At 37.3% G+C, this 23,267-nt stretch overlaps 1 protein-coding gene across 1 annotated transcript in view; it reads left to right on the top strand.

Annotated features, from left to right (window-relative positions):
* TBC1D32 (TBC1 domain family member 32) overlaps window positions 1-23,267 on the top strand; it is a 274,963-nt gene that overhangs the window by 179,188 nt on the left and 72,508 nt on the right. Inside the window, exons 25-26 of the mRNA XM_058435533.1 lie at window positions 2,752-2,860; window positions 3,709-3,802. Coding sequence (XP_058291516.1) covers window positions 2,752-2,860; window positions 3,709-3,802 — 203 coding nt within the window. The remainder of the gene's footprint in view (window positions 1-2,751; window positions 2,861-3,708; window positions 3,803-23,267) is intronic.

Genomic DNA, 23,267 nt, shown 5'->3' with positions numbered 1-23,267 from the left:
TGTCAAATACACATTCAATAGCTGGCATTGCCTTTATGTCTGTAATTAATTTTAAAAAAGAATATGTCTGCATCTTAGCCAGGTCTTGGAAAATTACTATGGAGTATATTACTTGATGCTCTAGGTTTTTTGTAGAAGGAAAAGATTAACAGCTGCTGAGTATGGAAGCTGCTCATAAGCAACATTTAGATTTTGAGTTTAAGGCACCAGGTTTAAAACTTAAGAAAACCTTGAATGAAAATATGATTGTTGAAGTCACTGTAGAAATAATACATGTCCTAATTCCATTTCTTTAAATGCAGTAATATTTATCAGGGAAAGTATTCTTTAATTAATGTCATTGTATCTCCATCAATTTTTTTGCTGTCTAGCAAAGAGAACTTAAAATGAAAAGTGAATTTAGCTTTTATATTTTAAGAAATACATTGACTTTTGTATATGGTATAAGGAGAGGGTCTAGTTTCAATTTTCTGCAAATAGATAGCCAGTTCTCCCAGCACTATTAAGTAGAGAATCCTTTCCTCATGGCTTGTTTTTGTCAGATTTGCCAAAGATCAGATTGTTTTAGAAGTTTGGCCTTATTTCTGGGTTCTCTATTCTGTTCCATTGGTCTATGTGTCTGTTCTTGTACCAGTACCATGCTATTTTGGTTACTGTAGCCTTGTAGTATAGTTTGAAGTCAGGTAGTGTGATGCTTCCAGCTTTGTTCTTTTTGCTTAAGATTGTGTTGGCTATTCGAGCTCTTTTTTGGTTCCATGTGAATTTTAAAATATTTTTTTTTTCTAATTCTGTAAAGAATGTCAATATAGTTTAATATGAATAGCATTGAATCTATAAATTGCTTTGGGCAGCATGGTCATTTTCTCAATACTGATTCTTCCTATTATGAGCATGGAATGTTTTTCCATTTGTTTGTGTCATCTCTGATTTCTTTGAGCAGTGGCTTGTAGTTCACCTTGAAGAGATCCTTCACTTCTCTTGTTAGCTGTAGTTCTAGGTATTTTATTCTTTTTGTAGCAGTTGTGAACAAGAGTTCATTTATAATTTGGCTCTTGGCTTGCCTGTTGGTGGTGTATAGGAATGCAAGCGATTTTTGCATGTTGATTTTGTATCCTGAGACTTTGCTTATCAGCTTATGAAGCTTTTAGGCTGAGATGGTGAGGCTTTCTAGATATAGGATCATGCCATCTACAAATATAGTTTGACTTCCTTTCTTTCTGTTTGAATGCACTTTCTTTCTCTTGCATGATTGCCCTGGCTAGAATTTCCAATACTATGTTTAATAGGAGTGGTGAGAGAAGGCATCCTTGTCTTGTGCCAGTTTTCAAGGCTAATGCTCACAGCTTTTGCTCATTTAGGTATGATACTGTCTGTGGGTTTGTCATATATGGTGCTTATTATTTTGTGATATGTTCCTTCAGTTACACTATATACAAAAATCAACTCAAGATGGATTAAATACTTCAATGTAAACCCAAGACCCAAAACTATAGAAACCCTAGGAGAAAATCTAGGCAATACCATTCAGGGCATAGTCATGGGCAAAGATTTCATGAGGAAGATGCCAAAAGCAATGGTAACAAACACAAAAACTGACAAATGGGATCTAATTAAACTAAAAAGCTTCTGCACAGCAAAAGAAACTAGCATCAGAGTGAACAGACAACCTATAGAATAGGGAAAACTTTTTGCAATCTGGCCATCTGACAAAGATCTAACAACACCTAATATCCAGCATGTACAAGGAACGTAAACAAATTTACAAGAGAAAAGCAAACAGTCCCATTAAAAAGTGGGCAAAGGACATGAACAGATGCTTCTCAAGAGAAGACATACATGTGGCCAACAAACCTGTGAAAAAAAGTTCAACATCACTGATCATTAGAGAAATGCAAATCAAAACCACAATGAGATATCATCTCACACCAGTCAGAATGGCTATTATGAAAAAGTCAAAAAACAACAGATGCTGACATGGTTGTGGAGAAAAAGGAATGCTTTTACACTGTTGGGAGTGTAAATTAGTTCAACTATTGTGGAAGACAGTGTGGCAATTCCTCAAAGACCTGAAGACAGAAATAGCATTTGACCCAGCAATCCCATTACTGGGTATATACCCAAAAGAATATAAATCCTTCTATTAGACAGATACAGGCACACTTATGTTCATTGCAGCACTATTCACAATAGCAAAGACACGGAATCAACACAAATGCCCATCAATGATAGAAAATGTGATACATATACAGCATGTAATACTATGCAGCTATAGAAAGGATCATGTCCTTTGCAGGGACATGAATGGAGCTGGAGGCCATTATCCTCAGCAAATTAATATAGGAATGGAAAACCAAATACTCCATGTTCTCACTTGTAAGTGGGAGCTGAATGATGAGAACATATGGACACATGGTAGGGAACAACACACACTGGGGCCTGTTAGAGGGTGAAGCTGGGGAGGAGGGGGAGGATCAGGAAGAATAGCTCATGGATGCTGGACTTAATACCTGGGTGATGGAATGATCTGTGCATCAAACCACCATGGCCCTCGTTTGCCTATGTAACAAACCTGCACATCCTGCACAGGTACCCCAAACTTAATAAAACTATATAAATGTTAAATGCAGTAAAGAAAAAGAAATACATTGATAAATATTTCTGCCTTTTTTCTTTACAATCCAGAGACTTGATTTAAAAATTAACACATATTCAATCAAAAGGATGACAAAGGTGATATATTTATTTTTTCAGGGACTTTATAATTGATGGCTTATCAGTGGAGAGAAATCATGTTCTTGTTAGAATAAATCTTGTTGGTGGGCCATTGGAACGGATTTTGCCTCCGAGGATACTCGAAAAGGTGAGTGTGGGGCAAAAGAAGTGGGATGTGTTTTTCTGACATATTTTGAAACAAGATAGCCAACTCAAAGTCACCCTAAACTTTACCTCTTAACTGTCTACATCACAGAGTTGAACTTATTACTTGAGAATATTTAGGATGCAAATAAATACTTTCAAACTAAAATAATGTTTTTGATGTCTAAGGGTCATGAATGCTAAAGTAGGTAGGTATTGTTTGCATGTGTAGTAGAGTAGGTATTATTTTATTAAAAAGTTGTCATTTTTCTTGTGCGCCTTTGAATATTTTACTTTCAATGTCTTTCTCATTCATGATCCTTAACTTTTATTATTAAATGACAAATTATTTTTTATTTTATTGGAAACATTGAGTACCTCTTCTTCCATCAATATTCAAGTATGGGTTTCTCATGAAGGTTTTTCATTTGTTTTCATTGTTGTTAAGAACCTTCTTGCTTTGACTGTCACTCTTGGAAAGATAAGATAGAAATGACTGACAGCACAAGAAAAAGTTTTGTGGAAAAAATCACAGGTTTCTTTTGAAGATTATAATTTTCCTTTTATGAAAAAAAAACACAGTAAATGTATCATTATCGATTCTGCTTGCTACAAGTTACCATATGTTTGTCCTCAGTACTAATTTAATATTGTTTCTGTTACAGCTTGTTTTAAATATTACCCACTGGAATATTGAAGTATAGTATCAAATAACTTTTGGTTAATTGGGCAACAACTGCAGAATTTATGAGCAAGAAAAGCCAGTTTAAGTTAATGATATTTCAGATAGCTTTAAAATTCAATATTATTTTAGACCACTTCCTAAATTCATCTGTCTTGCTTCTTTTTTAGAGTGATAATCCATATCCTTGGCCAATGTTTTCATCATATCCATTGCCAAACTGCTATCTGTCAGACATTACGAGAAATGCCAGTATAAAACAAGGTAAAATATTTATCATCAAATGCCATATTATTTTTAAAGCTTTTATTATAATTTGAAAAAAAGAAAATATTAAGGAAGATGAATATTAACTGCATTTAGCATGTATACATGTGTGCATTTATGCCTATTTCTCTGTATTTTTTTCCTCATGTTTCTTACTAACTTGGTACAGTCATGTGCTGCATAATGACATTTTGGTTAATGATGGACCAAGTATACAAAGGTGGTCTTATAAGATTATTATACCACATTTTTACTGTGCCTCTTAAAATCTTTAAATATGTTTAGATGCACAAATACCATTCTGCTACAATTGCCTACAATATTCAGTACAGTAATATGCTGTATAGGCTTGTAGTCTAGGAGCAATAGGCTACACCATGTAGCCTAGGTGTAGAGTAGACTATACCCTCTAGGTTTGTGTAAGGTCACTCTACAGTGTTCACAAAGTGACAAAATTGCTTGAGGATGCAATTCTCAGAACATATTCTCATTTTTAAGCAATGCATGACTATTTGTATGAGGCTAATAATTCTTATTTCGTGTTACTAAGGTGTAGCTGATCTGTCCAGTAGCAACAGCTGTTTGATTAAAAAAAAAAGTAATGGTCTTTGTTTTGCTCAATTAATTCTAGGTATGTATCAACAGAGTAGTAATTTTTAGTAACTGCTGTGTGCTATACACAGGTCTTGTATACTCAACAACTGAAATTAGTGAAGATAATGGTTCCCACCTTTGTGGAGTCATGAACTCTTACAGAATGCATTCAAATAATTAGATAATTGTATAGCAGTACAATGTGATGGGAACTAAATAGAAAAATGTATAGCCTGCTAGGATAGTACATAAGCAGGATACTCTTCCAAAGAAGAATATGTATATAATGAGGCATGTAGTTTAAATATTTATTTTCTGAATAAGAGAAGAGCATTTTTTCTTTTTGGCAGAGGAAAAATCAGAGGGGCTGGAAGAAGCAAGTTATAGTCAGAGAACTGTGGTAGTTGAACAATGTCTGAGATTTGGAATGTGACAGCAAGAGTGACAGGAAGTAAGACTGAACATGTAAGCCCAGCCATAAGATCAGTGGAGATCAAACTCAGGTGTTTAGACATTATCTTATGAGCCACTAAAATTCAAACAGAATTTTTAGGCTAGAGAATTCTAAGATGAAAGATGAAGCTACATGGCCTATCTGCAGGCCACCACTCTTAAACTCTACCTGCTGGATAGAAGCCCAAATTACAACACCAAAAACATTTTGCCAGTATACAGTGCCTGTGACACTTAAGGTAAAAAATCAGCCACAAATAAAGATTCTGTATAGAGTTATAGCTCTCTGAAAGCACCCAGAAACAAAGCCAATTGAGTATATTCAACTTACCTCACAGTTAAAGGAACACCAGCCCTCCACATGGCAATTCAAAAAGCCAGAGTGTCCTCTTACCTCCAACCAAATGCACTAGTTTCCCAGCAATGGTTCTTAACCAGATTGAAAGGAATGAAATAACAGACCTAGGATTCAGAATCTGGCTGGTAAAGAAGATAATTGAGATCCAGGAGAAAGTTGAAACCCAGTCCTAGAAATCCAAGGAATCCAGTGCAATGATCCAGGAGTTAAAAGAAAAAATAACCATTTCAAGAAAGAACTAAACTGAACCTCTGGAATTGAATAATTCACTTTAAGAATTTCATAATTAGTCATAAAGCATAGTCAGAAGTATTAATAGCAGAATAGACCAAGCTAAGGAAAGAATCTCAAAGCTTGAAGACTGGTTCTTGAATCAGCTAAGTCAGACAAAAAGAAAAAATAATTTTTAAAAATGACAGAACTTCCAAGAAATATGGGATTATGTAAAGAGACCAAATCTATGACTCATTGGCATTCTTGAGAGGGAAGGAGAGAGTGTAAGTAACTTGGAAAACATTTGAAGTCCATCAAAATTTTCCCAAGTTTGCTAGAGATGTAGACATAAGAATTTAAGAAATACAGAGATCACTTGCAAGATACTATACAAGATGACCATCCCCAAGGCACATCATCATTAGATTTACCAAAGTCATTGCAAAAGAAAAAACTTAAAGGCAGCCAGAGAGAAAGGTCAGGTCACCTACAAAGGGAACCTCATCATGCTAGCAATAGACTTTTCAGCAGAAACCTTAAAGCCAGAAGAGATTGGAGGCCTATTTTCAGCATTTTTAAGGTAGAGAAATTTCAACCAAGAATTTAATATCCCACCAAACTCAGCTTCAGGGTAAAGGAAATATAAAATCCTTCTCAGATAAGCAACTACTAAGGGAATTCATTACTACCAGACCAGCCTTACAAGAGGTCATTAAAAGAGTGCTAAACATGGAAATGGAAGATCAAAACCTGCTACCACAAAGACACACTAAAGCACATAACCCACAGACAGTATAAAGGAATTACACCATCAAGTCTATAAAACAACCAACTGCCAACCCAGTGACAGGATCAGAATCTCCCATATCAGTACTAATACCCTGAATGCTACTGGCCTAAACACCCCACTTAAAAGGCATAGACTAGCAAGCTGGATAAAAAGATAAGACCCAACTGTCTGCTGTCTTCAAGAGACACATCTCACATGTAATGGCACTCACGGGCTCAAAGGGATGGGGAAAGATAACCACACAAATGGAAAACTAAAAAGAGCAGGTGTTGCAGTTCTTGTATCAGATAAAATAGACTTTTAACCAACAACAATCAGGAAGAACAAAGAAGGCCATAACATAATGATACAGTGTTCAAGTAAACAAGAAGACTTAGCTATCCTACATGTATATGCACTCAACATTAGAGCACTCAGATTCACAAAACAAGTTTTTCTTGACACAGGAAAAGACTTATATAGCCCCTAAATAATAGTGATGGACTTCAACACCCCATTGACAACATTAGGCAGATCACTGAGGCAGAAAATTCCACAAAGATAATGTGGAATTAAACTTGACACTTGATGAAGTAGACTTAATAGGTATCCAAAGAATACTCCACCTAACAATGATAGAATGTACATTCTTGACTTCTACACATGCAACATATTCTATGATTGACCATATGCTTGGCCGTAAAACAAATCTCAGTGAATTTTTAAAAATGATGCCAAGCACACTCTCAGGCCACAGTGCCATAAAAATGGAAATTAATATCAAGAAGATCTCTCAAAACTCCACAAAAACATGGAAATTAAACAACTAGCTCTTTATAACCCTTGAGTGAACAATGAAATTAAGTCAGAAATAAAAACTTTCGTTGAAACTAATCAAAATAGAGATGCAACTTACTAACATCTTTGGGATGCAGCTAAATTTGTGCTAAGAGATAAGTTTATAGTCCTATGGCTTTCATCAAGAGGTTAGAAAGACCTTAAATTAATGATGTAACATCATACCTATAGGAAATAGAAAAAAAAAACCATCTGACTCCAGAGTTAGCAGAAGGAAATAAATAATTAAAGTCAAAGAAAAACTGAATGAAATTGTGACACAAACATCCATAAAAAAGATAAATGAGACCAATAATTGATTTTTCAAAAGGAAAAACAAGGTAGATAGACTGCTAGCTAGATTAACAAAGAAAAAAAAAGAAGATCCAAATAAGCACAGTCGAAAATGACAAAAATGACATTACAACTGATCTCACAGAAATACAAAAGATCAAAATACAAAGAGACTATTATGAACACCTCAATGCACACAAATTAGAAAGTCTATAGGATATGATAAGTTCCGGGAAACACGATATCCTAAGATTGAACCAGGAAGAAAGTAAAATCCTGAATATACCAATAACAAGTTTCAAAATTGAATCAGTAATACAAAGTCTAACAACCAAAAAAAAAAGCCTGGGACCAGATGGATTCATACAGAATTCTACTAGATGTATAAAGAACTGATAGCAATCCTTCTGAAACTATTCCAAAAAGTCGAAGAGGAGGAGCTTCTTTATAACTTATTTTACAAAGCTAATATTATCCTGATACCAAACTCTGACAGAGACAACAAAAAAAGAAATTTTAGGCCAAATATTCTTGATGAACATAGGCAAAAAAAATTTCAACAAAATACTAGCAAATGAAATCCAGCAGGATATTTTTATCCAGCAGCAAAAGTTAATTCACCACAAGTTAGACTTTATTCCTGAGATGCAAGGTTGGTTCATCATATGCAAATCAATGAATGTGATTCACCACATAAACAGAATAAAAAACAAAAACTACATTACCATTTCAATAGACACAGAAAAAGTCCTCAGTAAAATCCAACATCTCTTCATGATAAAAACCCTCAATAGGCTAGGCATAAAAGAACATATCTCAAAATAATAAGAGCCATCTGTGACAGATCCACAGCTAACATCACAGCATTATACTGAATGGGTAAAAAGTGGAATCATTCCCTTTGAGAACTGAAAAAAGACAACTATGCCTACTCTCACTACACTTTCAACTTAGTACTGAAAGTGCTTGCTAGAATAATTAGTCAAGAGAAAGAAAGAAAAAGCATCCAAATAGGAAAAGAAGAAGTTAAACTATCTCCCCTTGCTGATGATACAATTCTATACATAGAAAACCCTAAGGATTCCAACAAAGGGACCCTAGGAATGATAAATGATTTCAGTAAAATTTCAAGATACAAAATCAATGAAGAAAAGTCAGCTTTTCTATACAACAGTATAGATTGAAAGCCAAATCAAGAACATAATCCCATTTGCTATAGACACACACACACACACACACACACACACACACACACACACACACACAACACACACACACACACACACACACACACACACACACACACACACACACAAAATAAAGCCTAGGAATGCATCTAACTAATGATGGGAAGTAGTTCTACAAGGAGAACTACAAACATTGCTGAAAGAAATCAGAGACATGAATAAATGGAAAAATATTTCTGCTCATGGATTGTAGGAATCAATATTGTTAAAATGGCCATACTTCCCAAAGCAATTTACAGATTCAGTGCTATCCCTATTAAAATACCAATATCATTTTTCACAGAATTAGAAATATGTATTCTAAAATTCATATGGAACCAAAAAACAGCTGGAATACCAAAGCAATACTAAGTAAAAACAACAAAGTTGGAGGCATCACATTACTATAAGGCAGAAGTAACCAACATGGCATGGTGCTGGTGCAGAAACAGACACATAGACCAATAAAACGGAATAGAGAACCCAGAAACAAGCCTACACACTTACTATTAGACCTTTTTCAGATTAATAGTTTGTAAACATTTTCTCCTGTTCTGCAGGTTGTCTGTTTACTCTGTTGGTAATTTTACTGTGCAGAAACTCTTTAATTAGGTGGCACTTACCAATTTTTGTTTTTGTTACAATGGTTTTGGGAACTTAGCCATAATTTTTTTGCCAAAGCCTGTGTCGAGAAGGGTGTTTTCCAGATTTTCTTCTAGGAATTTTATAGTTTGAGATCTTAAATGTAAATTCATTAATCCATCTTGAGTTAATTTTTGTATATGGTAAGGTAGGGAGCTAATATCAAGAATCTAACAGGGCCTTGAACAAATCAACAGGTAAAAAACAAATAATCCGATTCCCTGACAAGATAGCCGAATAGGAACAGCTCCAGTCCTCAGGTCCCAGTGAGACCAATGCAGAAGGTGGGTGATTTCTGCATTTCCAACTGAGGTACCCAGTTCATCTCACTGGGACTGGTTAGACAATGGGTGAAGCCCACAGAGGGTATACAGAAGCAGGGTAGCTCTGTTCTCACCCAGGAAGCTCAAGAGTCTGGGGAACTCCCTCCCCTAGCCAAGGGAAGCCATTAGAGACTGTGCCATGAGGGATGGTGCTATCCGACCCAGGTACTACACTTTTCCCACTGTCTTTGCAACCCAGAGACTAGGAGATTCCCTTGAGGGCCTACACCACAAGGTTTCAAGCACAAAACTGGGCAGCCATTTGGGCAGACACCAAGCTAGCTGCAGGAGGCTCAGTGTCTCAATTTTAACCCTAGTGTCTCCTGGAACACCATCGAGACAGCACCATTCACTTCCCTGGAAAGGGGGCTGAAGCCAGGGATCCAAGTGGTCTTGCCCAGCGGATCCTACCCCCATGGAGCCCAGCAAGCTAAGATCTACTGGCTTGAAATTCTCGCTGACAGTGCAGCAGTCTGAAGTCGACCTGGTATACTCGAGCTTGGTGAGGGGAGGGGCATCCACCTTATTAAGGCTTGAGTGGTGGTTTTCCCCTCACATTGTAAACCAAGCCACCTGGATATTCGGACTGGGTGGAGCCCACCTCAGTGCCTCAAAGCCCCTGTAGCCACACTGCCTCTCTAGATTCCTCCTCTCCAGGCAGGGCATCTCTGAAAGAAAGGCAGCAGCCCCAGTCAGGGGCTTATAGATAAAACTCTCATCTCTGTGGGACAGAGCCCCAGGAGGAAGGGGCGGTTGTGGGCACAGCTACAGCAGACTTAAATGTTCCTGCTTGCTGGCTCTGGAGAGAGGAGTGGATCTCCAAGCACAGTGCTTGACCTCTGTTAAGGGACAGACTGCCTCCTCAAGTGGGTCCCTGACCCCATACCTCCAGATGGGGAGAAATCTCACAGCAGGGTTCAGCAGACATCTCATACAGGAGAGCTTCAGCTGGTATCTGGTGGGTGCCCCTCTGGGATGAAGATTCCATAAGAAGGAACAGGCAGCAATCTTTGCTGTTCTGCACCCTCCAATGGTGATACCCAGGCAAACATAGCCTGGAGTGGACCCCCAGCAAACTCCAGCAGATGTGCAGAAGAGGGGTCTGTTAGAAGGAAAACTAACAAACAGAAAGCAATAGCATCAACATCAAGAAGGACCAAGCAAAAACTCCATCCCAAGGTCACCAACAGCAAAGACCAAAGGTAGATAAATCCACAAAGGTGAGGAAAAACCAGTAAAAAAAGCCGACAAGTCCAAAAACCAGAACGCCTTTTCTCCTGCAAAGGATTACAACTCCTTGCCAGCAAGGGAACAAAACTTTGGACAGAGAATGAGTTTGACAAATTGACAGAAGTAGGCTTTAGAAGGTGGGTAATAACAAACTCCTCCAAGCTAAAGGAGCACTTTCTAATCCAATGCAAGCAAGCTAAGAACCTTGATAAAAGGTTACAGGAATTGCTACTAGACTAACCAGTTAAGAGAAGAACATAAATGACCTGACGGAGCTGAAAAACACAGCACGAGAAAATTGTGAAGCATACACAAGTATCAATAGCCAAATCAATCAAGCGGAAGAAAGTGTATCAGGGATTGAAGATGAGTTTCATGAAATAAAGCATGAAGACAAGATTAGAGTAAAATGAATGAAAAGGAATGAACAAAGCCTCCAAAAAATATGAGACTATGAGAAAGGACCAAACCTACATTTGATTGGTGTACCTGAAAGTGATGGGGAGAATGGAACCAAGTTGGAAAACACTCTTCAGGATATTACCCAGGAGAACTTCCCCAACCTAGCAAGACAGGCCAACATTCAAATTCAGGAAATACAGAGAACACCACAAAGATGCTCCTCGAGAACAGCAACCCCAAGACACATAATTGACAGAATCACCAAGGTTGAAATAAAGGAAAAAATTTTAAGGCAGTCAGAGAGAAAGGTCAGGTTACCCACAAAGAGGAGCCCATTAGACTAACAGCAGATCTCTTTGCAGAAACCCTATAAGCCAGAAGAGAGTGGAGGCCAGTGTTCAATATTCTTAAGGAAAAGAATTTTCAACCAGAATTTCATACCCAGCCAAATTAAGCTTCATAAATGAAGGAAAAATAAAATCCTTTACAGACAAACAAATGCTGAGGGATTTTGTCACTCCAGGCCTGCCTTACAAGAGCTCCTGAAGAAAGCACTAAATATTGAAAGGAAAAACCAGTACCAGCCACTGCAAAAACAAACCAAAATGTGAAGACCATCGACACTCTGAAGAAACTATGCCAACTAATGGGCAAAATAACCAGCTAGCATCATAATGACAGGAACAAATTCACACATAACAATATTAACTTTAACTGTAAATGAGCTAAATGCCCCAATTAAAAGACACAGACTGGCAAATTGGATAAAGAGTCAAGACCCATCAGTGTGCTGTATTCAGGAGACCCATCTCATATACAAAGACACACATAGGCTCAAAATAAAGGCATGGAAGAAGATTTACCAAGCAAATGGAAAGCATAAAAAAGCAGGAGTTGCAATCCTAGTTTCTGATGAAACAGACTTTAAACCAACAAAGATCAAAAAAGACAATGAAGGGCATTACATAATGGTGAAGGGATCAATGCAACAAGAAGAGCTAACTATCCTAAATATATGTGCACCCAATACAAGAGCACCTAGATTCATAAAGCAAGTTCTTAGAGACCTACAAAGAGACTTCGACTCCCACACAATAATAGTGGGAGACTTTAACACCCTACTGTCAATATTAGACAGTTGATCGAGACAGAAAATTAACAAGAATATTCAGGACTTGCACTCAGCTGTAGAACAAGCAGATCTAATAGACATCTACAGAACTCTCCACCCCAAATCAACAGAATATACATTCTTCTCAGCACCACATAGCACTTATTCTAAAATCAACCACACAATTAGAAGTAAAACACTCCTCAGCAAATCCAAAAGAATGGAAATCCATAACAAACAGTCTCTCAGACCACAGTGCAATCAAATTAGAACTCAGGATTAAGAAGCTCACTCAAAACCACACAACTACATGGAAACTGAACAACCTGCTCCTGCATGGCTACTGAGTAAATAACAAAATTAAGGCAGGAACAAGTAAATTCTTTGAAACCAATGAGAACAGACACAACGTACCAGAATCTTTGGGACACAGCTAAAGCAGTGTTAGACGGAAATTTATAGCACTAAATGCCCACAAGAGAAAGTGGGAAAGATCTAAAATCAACACCCTGACATCACAATTAAAAGAACTAGAGAAGCAAGAGCAAACAGATTCAAAAGCTAGCAGAAGACAAGAAACAACTAAGATCAGAGCAGACCTGAAGGAGATAGAGACACGAAAGACCCTTCAGAAAATGAATGAATCCAGGAGTTGGTTTTTTGAAAAGATTTAACAAAATAGATAGATTACTAGCCAGACTACTAAAGAAGAAAAAAGAGAAGAATCAAATAGACACAATAAAAAATGATAAAGGGGATATCACCACTGATCCCACAGAAATACAAACTACCAATAGAGGATATTATAAACACTTATACGCAAATAAACTAGAAAATCTAGAAGAAATTGATAAATTCTTGGACACATACACCCTCCCAACACTAAACCAGGAAGAAGTTGAATCCTTGAATAGACCAATAACAAGTTCTGAAATTGAGGCAATAATTAATAGCCTACCAACCAAAATAAGCCCTGGACCAGATGGATTCACAGCCAAATTCTACCAGAGATACAAAGAGGAGCTGGTACCCATTCCTTCTGAAACTATTCCAATCAATAGAAAAAGAAGGATTCCCCCCCAACTCATTTTATGAGGCCAGCATCATCCTGATACCAAAACCTGGCAGAGACACAACAAAAATAAAATTTCAGGCCAATATCCTTGATGAACATCAATGTAAAAATCCTCAATAAAATACTGGCAAACTGAACCCAGCAGCACATTAAAAGCTTATCCACTATGATCAAGTCGGCTTCATCCCTGGGATGCAAGGCTGGTTCGACATATGCAAATCAATAAATATAATCCATCACATAAACAGAACCAAGGACAAAAATCTTGATTATCTCAATAGATGCAGGAAAGTCTGATAAAATGCAACACCCCTCCATGCTAAAAACTCTTAATAAACTAGGAATTGACGGAACGTATCTCAAAATAATAAGAGTTATTTATGAGAAACCCACAGCCAATGTCATACTGAATGGGCAAAATTTGGAAGCATGCCCTTTGAAAACTGGCACAGATAAGGATGCCCTCTCTCACCAATCCTATTCAACATAGTGTTGGAAGTTTTGGGCAGAGCAGTCTAGCAAGAGAGGGTATAAAATACCTAGGAATACAACTTACAAGGGATGTGAAGGACCTCTGCAAAGAGAACTACAAACCACTGCTTAAGGAAATAAGAGAGGACACAAACAAATGGAAAAACATTCCATGCTCATGGATAGGAAGAATCGATATCATGAAAATGGCCATACTGCCCAAAGCAACTTATAGATTCAATGCTATTCCCATCAGGCTACCATTGACTTTCTTCACAGAACTAAAAAAAATGTACTTTAAATTTCCTATGGAACCAATAGAGAGCCCATATAGCAAAGACAATTCTAAGCAATAAGAACAAAGCTGGAGGCATCATGCTACCTGACTTCAAACTATACTACAAGGCTACAGTAACTGAAACAGCATGGTACTGGTACCAAAACAGATATATAGACCAATGGAACAGAACAGAGGCCTCAGAAATAGCACTACACATCTAAAACCATCTGATCTTTGACAAACCTGACAAAAACAAGAAATGGGGAAAGGATTCCCTATTTAATAAATGGTGTTGAGAAAACTGGTTAGCCATATGCCAAAAAATGAAACTGGACCCCTTTGTTATAACTTATACAAAGATTAACTCAAGATAGATTAAAGATTTAAATGTAAGACTTAAAACCGTAAAGACCCCAGAAGAAAACCTAGGCAATACCATTCAGGACATAGACATGGGCAAAGACTTCATGACTAAAACACCAAAAGCAATTCCAGCAAAAGCCAAAATTGACAAATGGGATCCAATTAAACTACAGAGTTCCTGCACAGCAAAAGAAACTATCATCAGAGTGAACAGGCAACCTACAGAATGGGAGAAAAATTTTTCAATCTATCCATCTGACAAAGGATAATAATACCCAGAATCTACAAAGAACTTAAACAAATTTACAAGAAAAAAAACAACCCCATCAAAAAGTGAGCAAAGGATATGAACAGACAGTTTTCAAAAGAAGACATTTATGCAGCCAATAAACATATGAAAAAAAAAGCTCATCATCACTGGCCATTAGAGAAATGCAAATCAAAACCACAGTGAGATACCATCTCATGCCTGTTAGAATGGCGATCATTAAAAAGTCAGGTAACAACGGATGCTGGAGAGGATGTGGTGAAATAGGACTGCTTTTCACTTTGGGAGGCCGAGGTAGGCAGATCACCGGAGGTCAGGAGTTCAAGACCAGCCTGGCCAACATGGTGAAACCACATCTTTACTAAAAATACAAACATTAGCTGGGCATGGTGGCACATGCCTGTAATCCCAGCTACCTGGGAGGCTGAGACAGGAGAATTGCTGGAACCTGGTAGGCTGAGGCTACAGTGAGCTGAGATAGTGCCACTGTACTCTAGCCTAGGTGACAGAGTGAGACTCCATCTAAAAAAAAAAATAGGAACCCTTTTACACTGTTGGTCATAGTGTAAACTTCAACCATTGTGGAAGACAGTGTGGCAATTCCTCAAGGATATAGAACTAGAAATAACATTTGACCCAGCCATCCCATTACTGGGTATATACCCAGAGGATTTTAAGTCATTCTGTTATAAAGACACATGCACACATATGTTTATTGCAGCACTGTTCACAATAGCAAAGACTTGAAACCAACCCAAATGCCCATCAGTGATAGACTGGATAAAGAAAATGTGGCATATGTACACCATGGAATACTATGCAGCCATAAAAAAGAATTCGTTCATGTCCTTTTCAGGGATAGGGATGAAGCTGGAAACCATTATTCTCAGCCAACTAACACAGGAACAGAAAACCAAACACCACATTATCTCACTCATAAGTGGGAATTGAACAATGAGAACATATGGGCACAGGGAGGGGAACATCACACACTGGGGCCTTTCAGGGGATGGGAGGCAAGGGGAGGGATCGCATTAGGAGAAATACCTAATATAGATGACAGGTTGATGGGTACAGGAAACCACCATGGCACATGTATACCTATGTAACAAACCTGCACGTTCTGCACATGTATCCCAGAACTTAAAGTATAATAAAACCAACCAACAAACAAATATTCCAATTAAAAAATGGGGAAAGGACATGGACTGATAGTTAACAAACAAACAAACAAAAGACATACAAGTGACAAAAATAATATGAGACTGGGCGCAGTGGCTCACACCTGTAATCCCAGCACTTTGAGAAGCCGAGGCAGGTGGATCATGAGGTCAGGATATCAAGACCATCCTGACTAACATGGTTAAACCCTGTCTCTACTAAAAATACAAAAAAATTAGCCAGGCATGGTGGCAGGCACCTGTAGTCCCAGCTACTCAGGAGGCTGAGGCAGGAGAATGGCGTGAACCTGGGAGGCGGAGTTTGCAGTGAGCCGAGATTGCGCCACTGCACTCCAGCCTGGGTGACAGAGCGAGACTCCGTCTCAAAAAAAAAAATAAAAAATAAAAAAAATATAAAAAATGCTCACCATCACTAATCATCAGATAAATGCAATCAAATCAACAGATACCATCTCACGCCAGTCAGAATGGCAATTATTTAAAAGTCAAAAAATAACAGATGTTGGCAGGGCTTCAGAGAAAAGAGAACACTTAAACACTTTTGGTGCAAATGCAAATTAGTTCAGCCACTGTGGAAAGCATTCTGGAGATTTCTCAAAGAACTTAAAACAGAACTGCCCTTCAACCTAGCAACCTCACTACTGACTATATACCAAAAGGAAATAACTCATTCTATCAAAAACACACATGCACTCGCATTTTCATTGCAGCTATTCACAATAGCAAAGACATGGAATCAACATAGGTGCCCAACAATTGTGGACTGGATAAAGAAAATATGGTACATATTCACCATGGAATACTACACAGCCATAAAAAGGAAAGCAATCACGTCCTTTGCAGCAACATGGATGCAGCTGTATGCCATTATTCTAAGTGCATTAACGCAAGAACAGAAAACCAAATACTCATAAGTAGGAACTAAACATTGAAAACACATATACATAAAGATAGAAACAATATACACTAGGGACTACTAGGTAGGGGGATGGAGGGAGGAAGGGGGAGCATGCAATGAAAAGCTACTGTTGGCTGCTGTGCTCATCACCCTGGTGACAGGACCATCTGTATCCCAAACTTCACTGTCGCTCAATATACCCATATAGCAACCCTGTACATATTTCCCCTGAATCTAAAATTTAAAAAATACAAATAAGAAAATTAGGTTAAATGAACGCTTTTGAGTAGAAAAATATATTATTAGTTCCTAGGAATCAGTGCTCAGAGAAGTGTAATTTTACTTTCTCCCCTTATCTATGATTCGGGAAAAGGAGTAATAATAGTTTCTCTGTGTAACCCAGAATATAACTGCAGATGACTGACTTAGGCGTGAATGTACTGCTGCCAGTATACCCAGTATGGTGTGTCTCCAGGTTACTTTTCTAGTCTCCTAGATGACTGTTTTCAAAATTTCTCTCTTCTCAAACCTTCTTCTCCTTCCCCATGCTTCGTTTAGTTAATAGCCATGTTTCCTATTTTATCAATGATGTAGAAATAGCCAATAAAGAGCTTCCATGTGTTCCTGAGGCATATCAACTCACTTAACTACATCGGTGCCAATTTAGGCTTTCTATTATTATCATGAAGGAACTTTCAGTGTGACTTGTGAAAACCAATTTCTCCATTTGTGCACTACATTCCATCTGGTTTCTTCTGAAAGATTTTGCTTCTAGCAGTTCTCCCTTTTTCTTTTCTCCCTTTTTCTGGATCTCCAGACTACTGGCCAACACTGTAGATTTTGGACTCACCAGCCTCTATAATCACATGAGCCAGTGACTTATAATAAATCTCCTTCTATATATGTACAAATTCTATTGGTTCTGTTTCTTGGAGAACCCTAATACAGTTGATTTTTAGCATCTATAGCATAGCATGATGGAAGGCATCCATCCTTCACATCAGTCTTCAACTAGCATTGCCTCACTTTTGATCTTGCCTACCCAGCTTTGTTTACTTTCAAGGCTTTAAACTGTTTTCTCTCTCCAGATACAGCCTCCACACCTGTCTGTTCTACTTGCCCTATGTCTACTCTTTAGCCTCTGCAAATCATATAGTATTTAATATCACTTTTCATCCAACTTTATACAGACCATTAATGCATTAACCCTTTTCTGGTTGTTATTGAATTCTATTCAGGTAGATCTCCTTGACCAGGGACTTCTATATTATTGCCAGTCTCCTGAGTGAACCTGATTTTTACCACTACAATTTTAAAAATTAATTTATTTTTTAATTGACAAGCATTCTATATATTTATCATGTACAACATGTTTTGAAATATGTGTACATTGTGGAATGGCTATATTCAGCCAATTAATGTATGCATAATCTCACATGCTTATTTTTCTGATGATAATATTTAAAATTACTTTCTTGGCAATTTTCAAATATATAATACATTGTTAATAACATAGTCACCATGTTGTACAATAGACATCTTAAAACATATTTCTTTTATTTAACTGAAATTTTGTATCATTTGACCATCTCCCCCAATACCCTGCCCTCCAGCTTCTGGTAACCATTCTATGCCCCATTTCTATGAGTTTAAATTTTTCAGTTTGCACGTAAGTGAGATTATAGAGTGTTTGTCTTTCTGTGCCTGGGTTATTTTACCAAACACAGTGTCCTCAAGGTTCATCCATGTTGTCACAAATGATAGGATTTCTCTCTTTTTAAAGCCTGATCTCCCTCTTTATTATCATTTTTTGGCTTGGAGCATCTTTACTTATCTTTTCCATATGCCAACAAGCATGGTGTCTATTCTCTTATATTTAAAATATCTTCTCTTGGACATACTTTCCCCTCACTAAAATCTCACTTCTGGCCTGCTTTTTACTTCAGAATTCCTTGAAGGAATTATCTGAGTATTCCCATTACTCTCTTTCCATTCTCTCTTCGACCCACTTGGAAGCTAATCAGGCTTTCACCCTAATACTCCACCGGCATTCAGCCCACTGGTCAGATCTCAGTCCTCATCACCTAGCAGTATCACTCAAACCTGACCTCTTTTTTGAAACAATTTCTTCATTTGACTTCCAGAAAATACTCTTGTTGTTTGGTTTTCCTCTTGCATCTGTGATGAATTCTTCTTTTGTCTCATTTGTTGGATCTTTCACATCTCTCTAACGTTTAAACTTTGGAATGCCCCATAGTCAGTTCTCAGTTGTCTTCTTTTTTTCTAGCTACATTACTGTTGTGAGGATCTCGTGACTGAAATACTATCCAGTATGCTGATGGCTCTCAGATTTATATCTCTAATACTTATCTTTGCCTTGAACCCATATCTCATATGTTAAACTGTCTACTTGACATTTCTCCTAGTAAGTTGAATATATATATCAAACTTAACATGTCTCAGATAAATTTTCAATACTCCCCCAAAATTTGTTCCTTTGGCATTTTTTCCCCTTTCAGAAATGGCAACTGTTTGCTTCCAGTTCTCCAGACAATAAACCTAACGGCATTCATGCACTCATCTCTGTCTTTATACCCCACATCTAATCTGTCAGCAAATCTTGACTCTACATATCTAAAATAAAACCACTCTCACTCATCTACTACCACTGTCATCTCTTACCTGCTGCAATGTCCTGCCAAGTGCTTAGTCTATTCTCGACACAGCAGCCAGAGGGACGCTGCTGAAACATGGGTTAGATCATATTACTCTTCCAATCGAAATCCTTCAATGACTTCCCTGTAGCTTACAAGGCCTAACACATTTGTGACATCTTTACTGGCATATGCTCTGTTTTAGGGAGTGTAGTACTATCTTAAGCCTTATTTAATTGCTTATTTTCCCACCATACTGGACAGGAACTCTTACTTTCTTTCTGTTTGTTTCTAAAGCACAAGTGTTTGAGTAAGACATTATTCCCAATTTAAAACTAGTACCTGATACTTCCTCGTAATAAGAGTGATCCTGATATTATTGTGGTTCTTGTTAAGGAAGAGAGAATGATCTAGGCATCAATAGATAGCCTAGGAAGAGATTTTTACAGGGATTTGGTCAATTCATAATATCTCATTCTGATATTGCTGATATCTGTGTCACTGACCATATACTCTTAGCAGAAAATGGGAAAGTCAGAAGCATGTCCAGCTTCATTTTGTACCTAGGAGAGTATAGTGATGCTTTCTCTGTGAACTCAGTGAAAAAAAAAAACAGAGCTAAATGTGTTTCTAACAGGTATGTGTCTGGTTAAATACCGTTAAATAAAGCTAAACATTAATAGTGGACTTTAAAAAATACTATGCTTAAGGTAGCAATATTTAAGACATCAAAGTTACTTCAACAGCAGCAGTCATCTACTTTCCATTCTTGTTTTGTGATTCACATGTAATGATTCACAGATTTTGTAAGGTGTTAGTTTAGTCATCATTTGCACTGCACGATTTTGGGATATAATTTCCTTGTTGTGGGAAAAAAAAATCACTTCAGTTGTGTGCACATGGTGACATCCTCTTCATTTGTCTCCTAGCTTCTGGATTTATTCTGTTTGCTACAGTTAGCATCTCATCTGTTAAATTGCCTCTTGTTGGCTCATTGGCATCAGTGTTAACTGTTAGATAATTCTTCTTCATCTATAAATAAGAATTTTGAAACATCATCTGGTTCAATTATTTTTCTTTATGAACATTTTTAGGGTCACCATATTAAAATGTAAGTGGCCATTTAAAAGCTATTGATCTATACATTCTCTGTGTATATATATGTATATGTATGTGTATATATGTACACTTGAATACATGTATGTGAGTATATGTATAGATCATTACACACAAAAACATTCACTTCCATGTGGTAGAAATAATTTCTACTTAGAATATCATTTATCTGTTACCTGAGGGTGTAGATAGGTAGTATAATATATACTAGCATTATAACTTATATTATGGTACTAATATTATTGCTAGTACTATAATATAGGCACTAGTTATATGTACTAGTGTTATAACTTACTGCCTCTGCAAAAGACAAAGAAGAGGCAAGCAGATTGGGTGGAAAAGAATAGTCTTACTATGGTCAAAAGCAAGTACCAGTTAGCATGTTAGGAGCTGTTAAGGTGAACTACTGGAGATTGCCTCATAATGCCCTTCTGTATGGAACAGGAAGGTTAGTAAAATAGTAATTTAATTTCTTTTGTTTTTGTTTTTCTGAGCTAAAATTAGATTTCCCAGGACTTATTACCCCATTGGCCAGTCCACTCTACTATGTTGCATTTGAACATGCTCAGAATGAGGACTTCTTTCTCAGAGGAGTATGGGAAATTCAGAACTTCCATATAGAAAACTAAGAATAGCTTGAGGAATTGGATTGCATACTCCAGTCATTGAAAGCATCACAGAGACACATCTCAAGAAGATGAGATGTTTGTTGTTCTTATTTCCCCATCTAGCTTCCTATATCCATTTTATTACTTAAAAATACTTTTATAATGTTTATTCAGGATGACCTATAAAATAATCAGCATTCTAAATTACATCTAGATCCTATATATCTTACTACTGTGAAATTTCTGTCTTTATCAAGAAACCTTTTGGATGTATATTTACTCAGTTGAGGCTGCTATTTTTAAAGAGGAGAGTAATTTTTCTGGTCATTTTTTATATGTTTCTAGTGCTACTAATGAGACCAATAGAACATCTGAAGTGTGGTGCTGACTCACAAGGTTACTGGCAGTCATGCCACTTGGCATTAGACTGCCTTTCTCTGATCTTATGCATAAACATTCATGCCGAATCTGCCCTGCAGACACTGGCTGAGTGACAGATGAAAGGAGTACTTAGACAAAGGTATCCAGTGAAAGAGCGAGCTAGGGGACTGCCAGCACTAGGGGCCAAAAAGAGTTTGCAGCCCCCCTAAGCTGGCAATGTTTGCATTTATTTAGTACAGATTTAATGATGAAGACTTGGAGCAAACACAATTTGTGGGTAATAAACATTGTTGACCCCTCCAGTAGAGAGCAGTCTTGAGCACAATGATCAAAGGTCGGTTTTAGGACAACATAAGTAAACAAGCTATCTAGATAAACTCCTCTACATTCCCTTGTTATTTGCTTTTTGCTATTAGCTAAAGGTAAGAGGATTAGGCTGCCTTTAGCCATAAAATTTTCCTAAAGCTTTTGCAAAACCTTCCAGCTTTTTAAAAAGGTTTGCGTCTTTCCTATAACTTTTTTTTTTTTTTTTTTTACAATTTTCCCACCACCCTGACCAAACTCCTACACATTCATGCATAAGTTTCTGTGTGAACATACATTTCATTTCTCTTCAGTATACCTAGGATTAGAGTCACTGGATTATATGATAATCTATGTTTAATCATTTGAGCAGCTGACATAAATTATTTTCTGTATCTCTTCATCTGACATTTTGATCTAACTATTCCAGTGGCTATGAAGTGGTATCTCACTGTGATTTTGATTTGTATTTTGCTGATGACTTTTCATGTGCTTCTTGGCCATTTGGTATCTTCCTTTGAGAAGTGGCTGTTCCAACACTTTGCCCATTTTTAATTGAGTTATTTGTTTTTTAATAATTGAGTTGTAAGAGCACTTTATGTATTCTAGACATAAATTTCTTATGAGATAAGTGCTTTGCAAACTTCACTCCTTAAAAGACATTAGGCTTATGCCTCTGATCCTTTGCTCTTGGTACTCCCTTTTCCTGGAATACTAATTCCTACTCTTCCCATGGGTAGTCCTGTTTAAATCTTTTTTTTTTTTTTTTATACTTTAGGTTTTAGGGTACATGTGCACAATGTTACATATGTATCCATGTGCCATGTTGTTTTGCTGTACCCATTAACTCATCATTTAGCATTAGGTATATCTCCTAATGCTGTCGCTCCCCTCTGCCCCCAACCCACAACAGTCCCCAGAGTGTGATGTTCCCCTTCCTGTGTCCATGAGTTCTCATTGTTCAATTCCCACCTGTGAGTGAGAACATGTGGTGTTTGGTTTTTTGTCCTTGCGACAGTTTACTGAGAATGATGTTTTCTAGTTTCATCCATGTCCCTACCAAGGACATGAACTCATCATTTTTTATGGCTGCATAGTATTCCATGGTGTATATGTGCCACATTTTCTTAATCCAGTCTATCATTGTTGGACATTTGGGTTGGTTCCAAGTCTTTGCTATTGTGAATAGTGCCGCAATAAACATACGTGTGCATGTGTCTTTATAGCAGCATGATTTATAGTCGTTTAGGTATATACCCAATAATGGGATGGCTGGGTCAAATGGTATTTCTAGTGCTAGATCCCTGAGGAATCGCCACACTGACTTCCACAATGGTCGAACTAGTTTACAGTCTCACCAACAGTGTAAAAGTGTTCCTATTTCTCCACATCCTCTCCAGCACCTGTTGTTT

Source organism: Hylobates moloch, unplaced genomic scaffold, assembly GCF_009828535.3.
Source record: "Hylobates moloch isolate HMO894 unplaced genomic scaffold, HMol_V3 SCAFFOLD_2, whole genome shotgun sequence".
NCBI classification, from domain to species: domain Eukaryota; kingdom Metazoa; phylum Chordata; class Mammalia; order Primates; family Hylobatidae; genus Hylobates; species Hylobates moloch.
The sequence above is the reverse complement of the archived record's forward strand: the minus strand, read 5'-3'. Positions and strand labels throughout refer to the sequence as shown.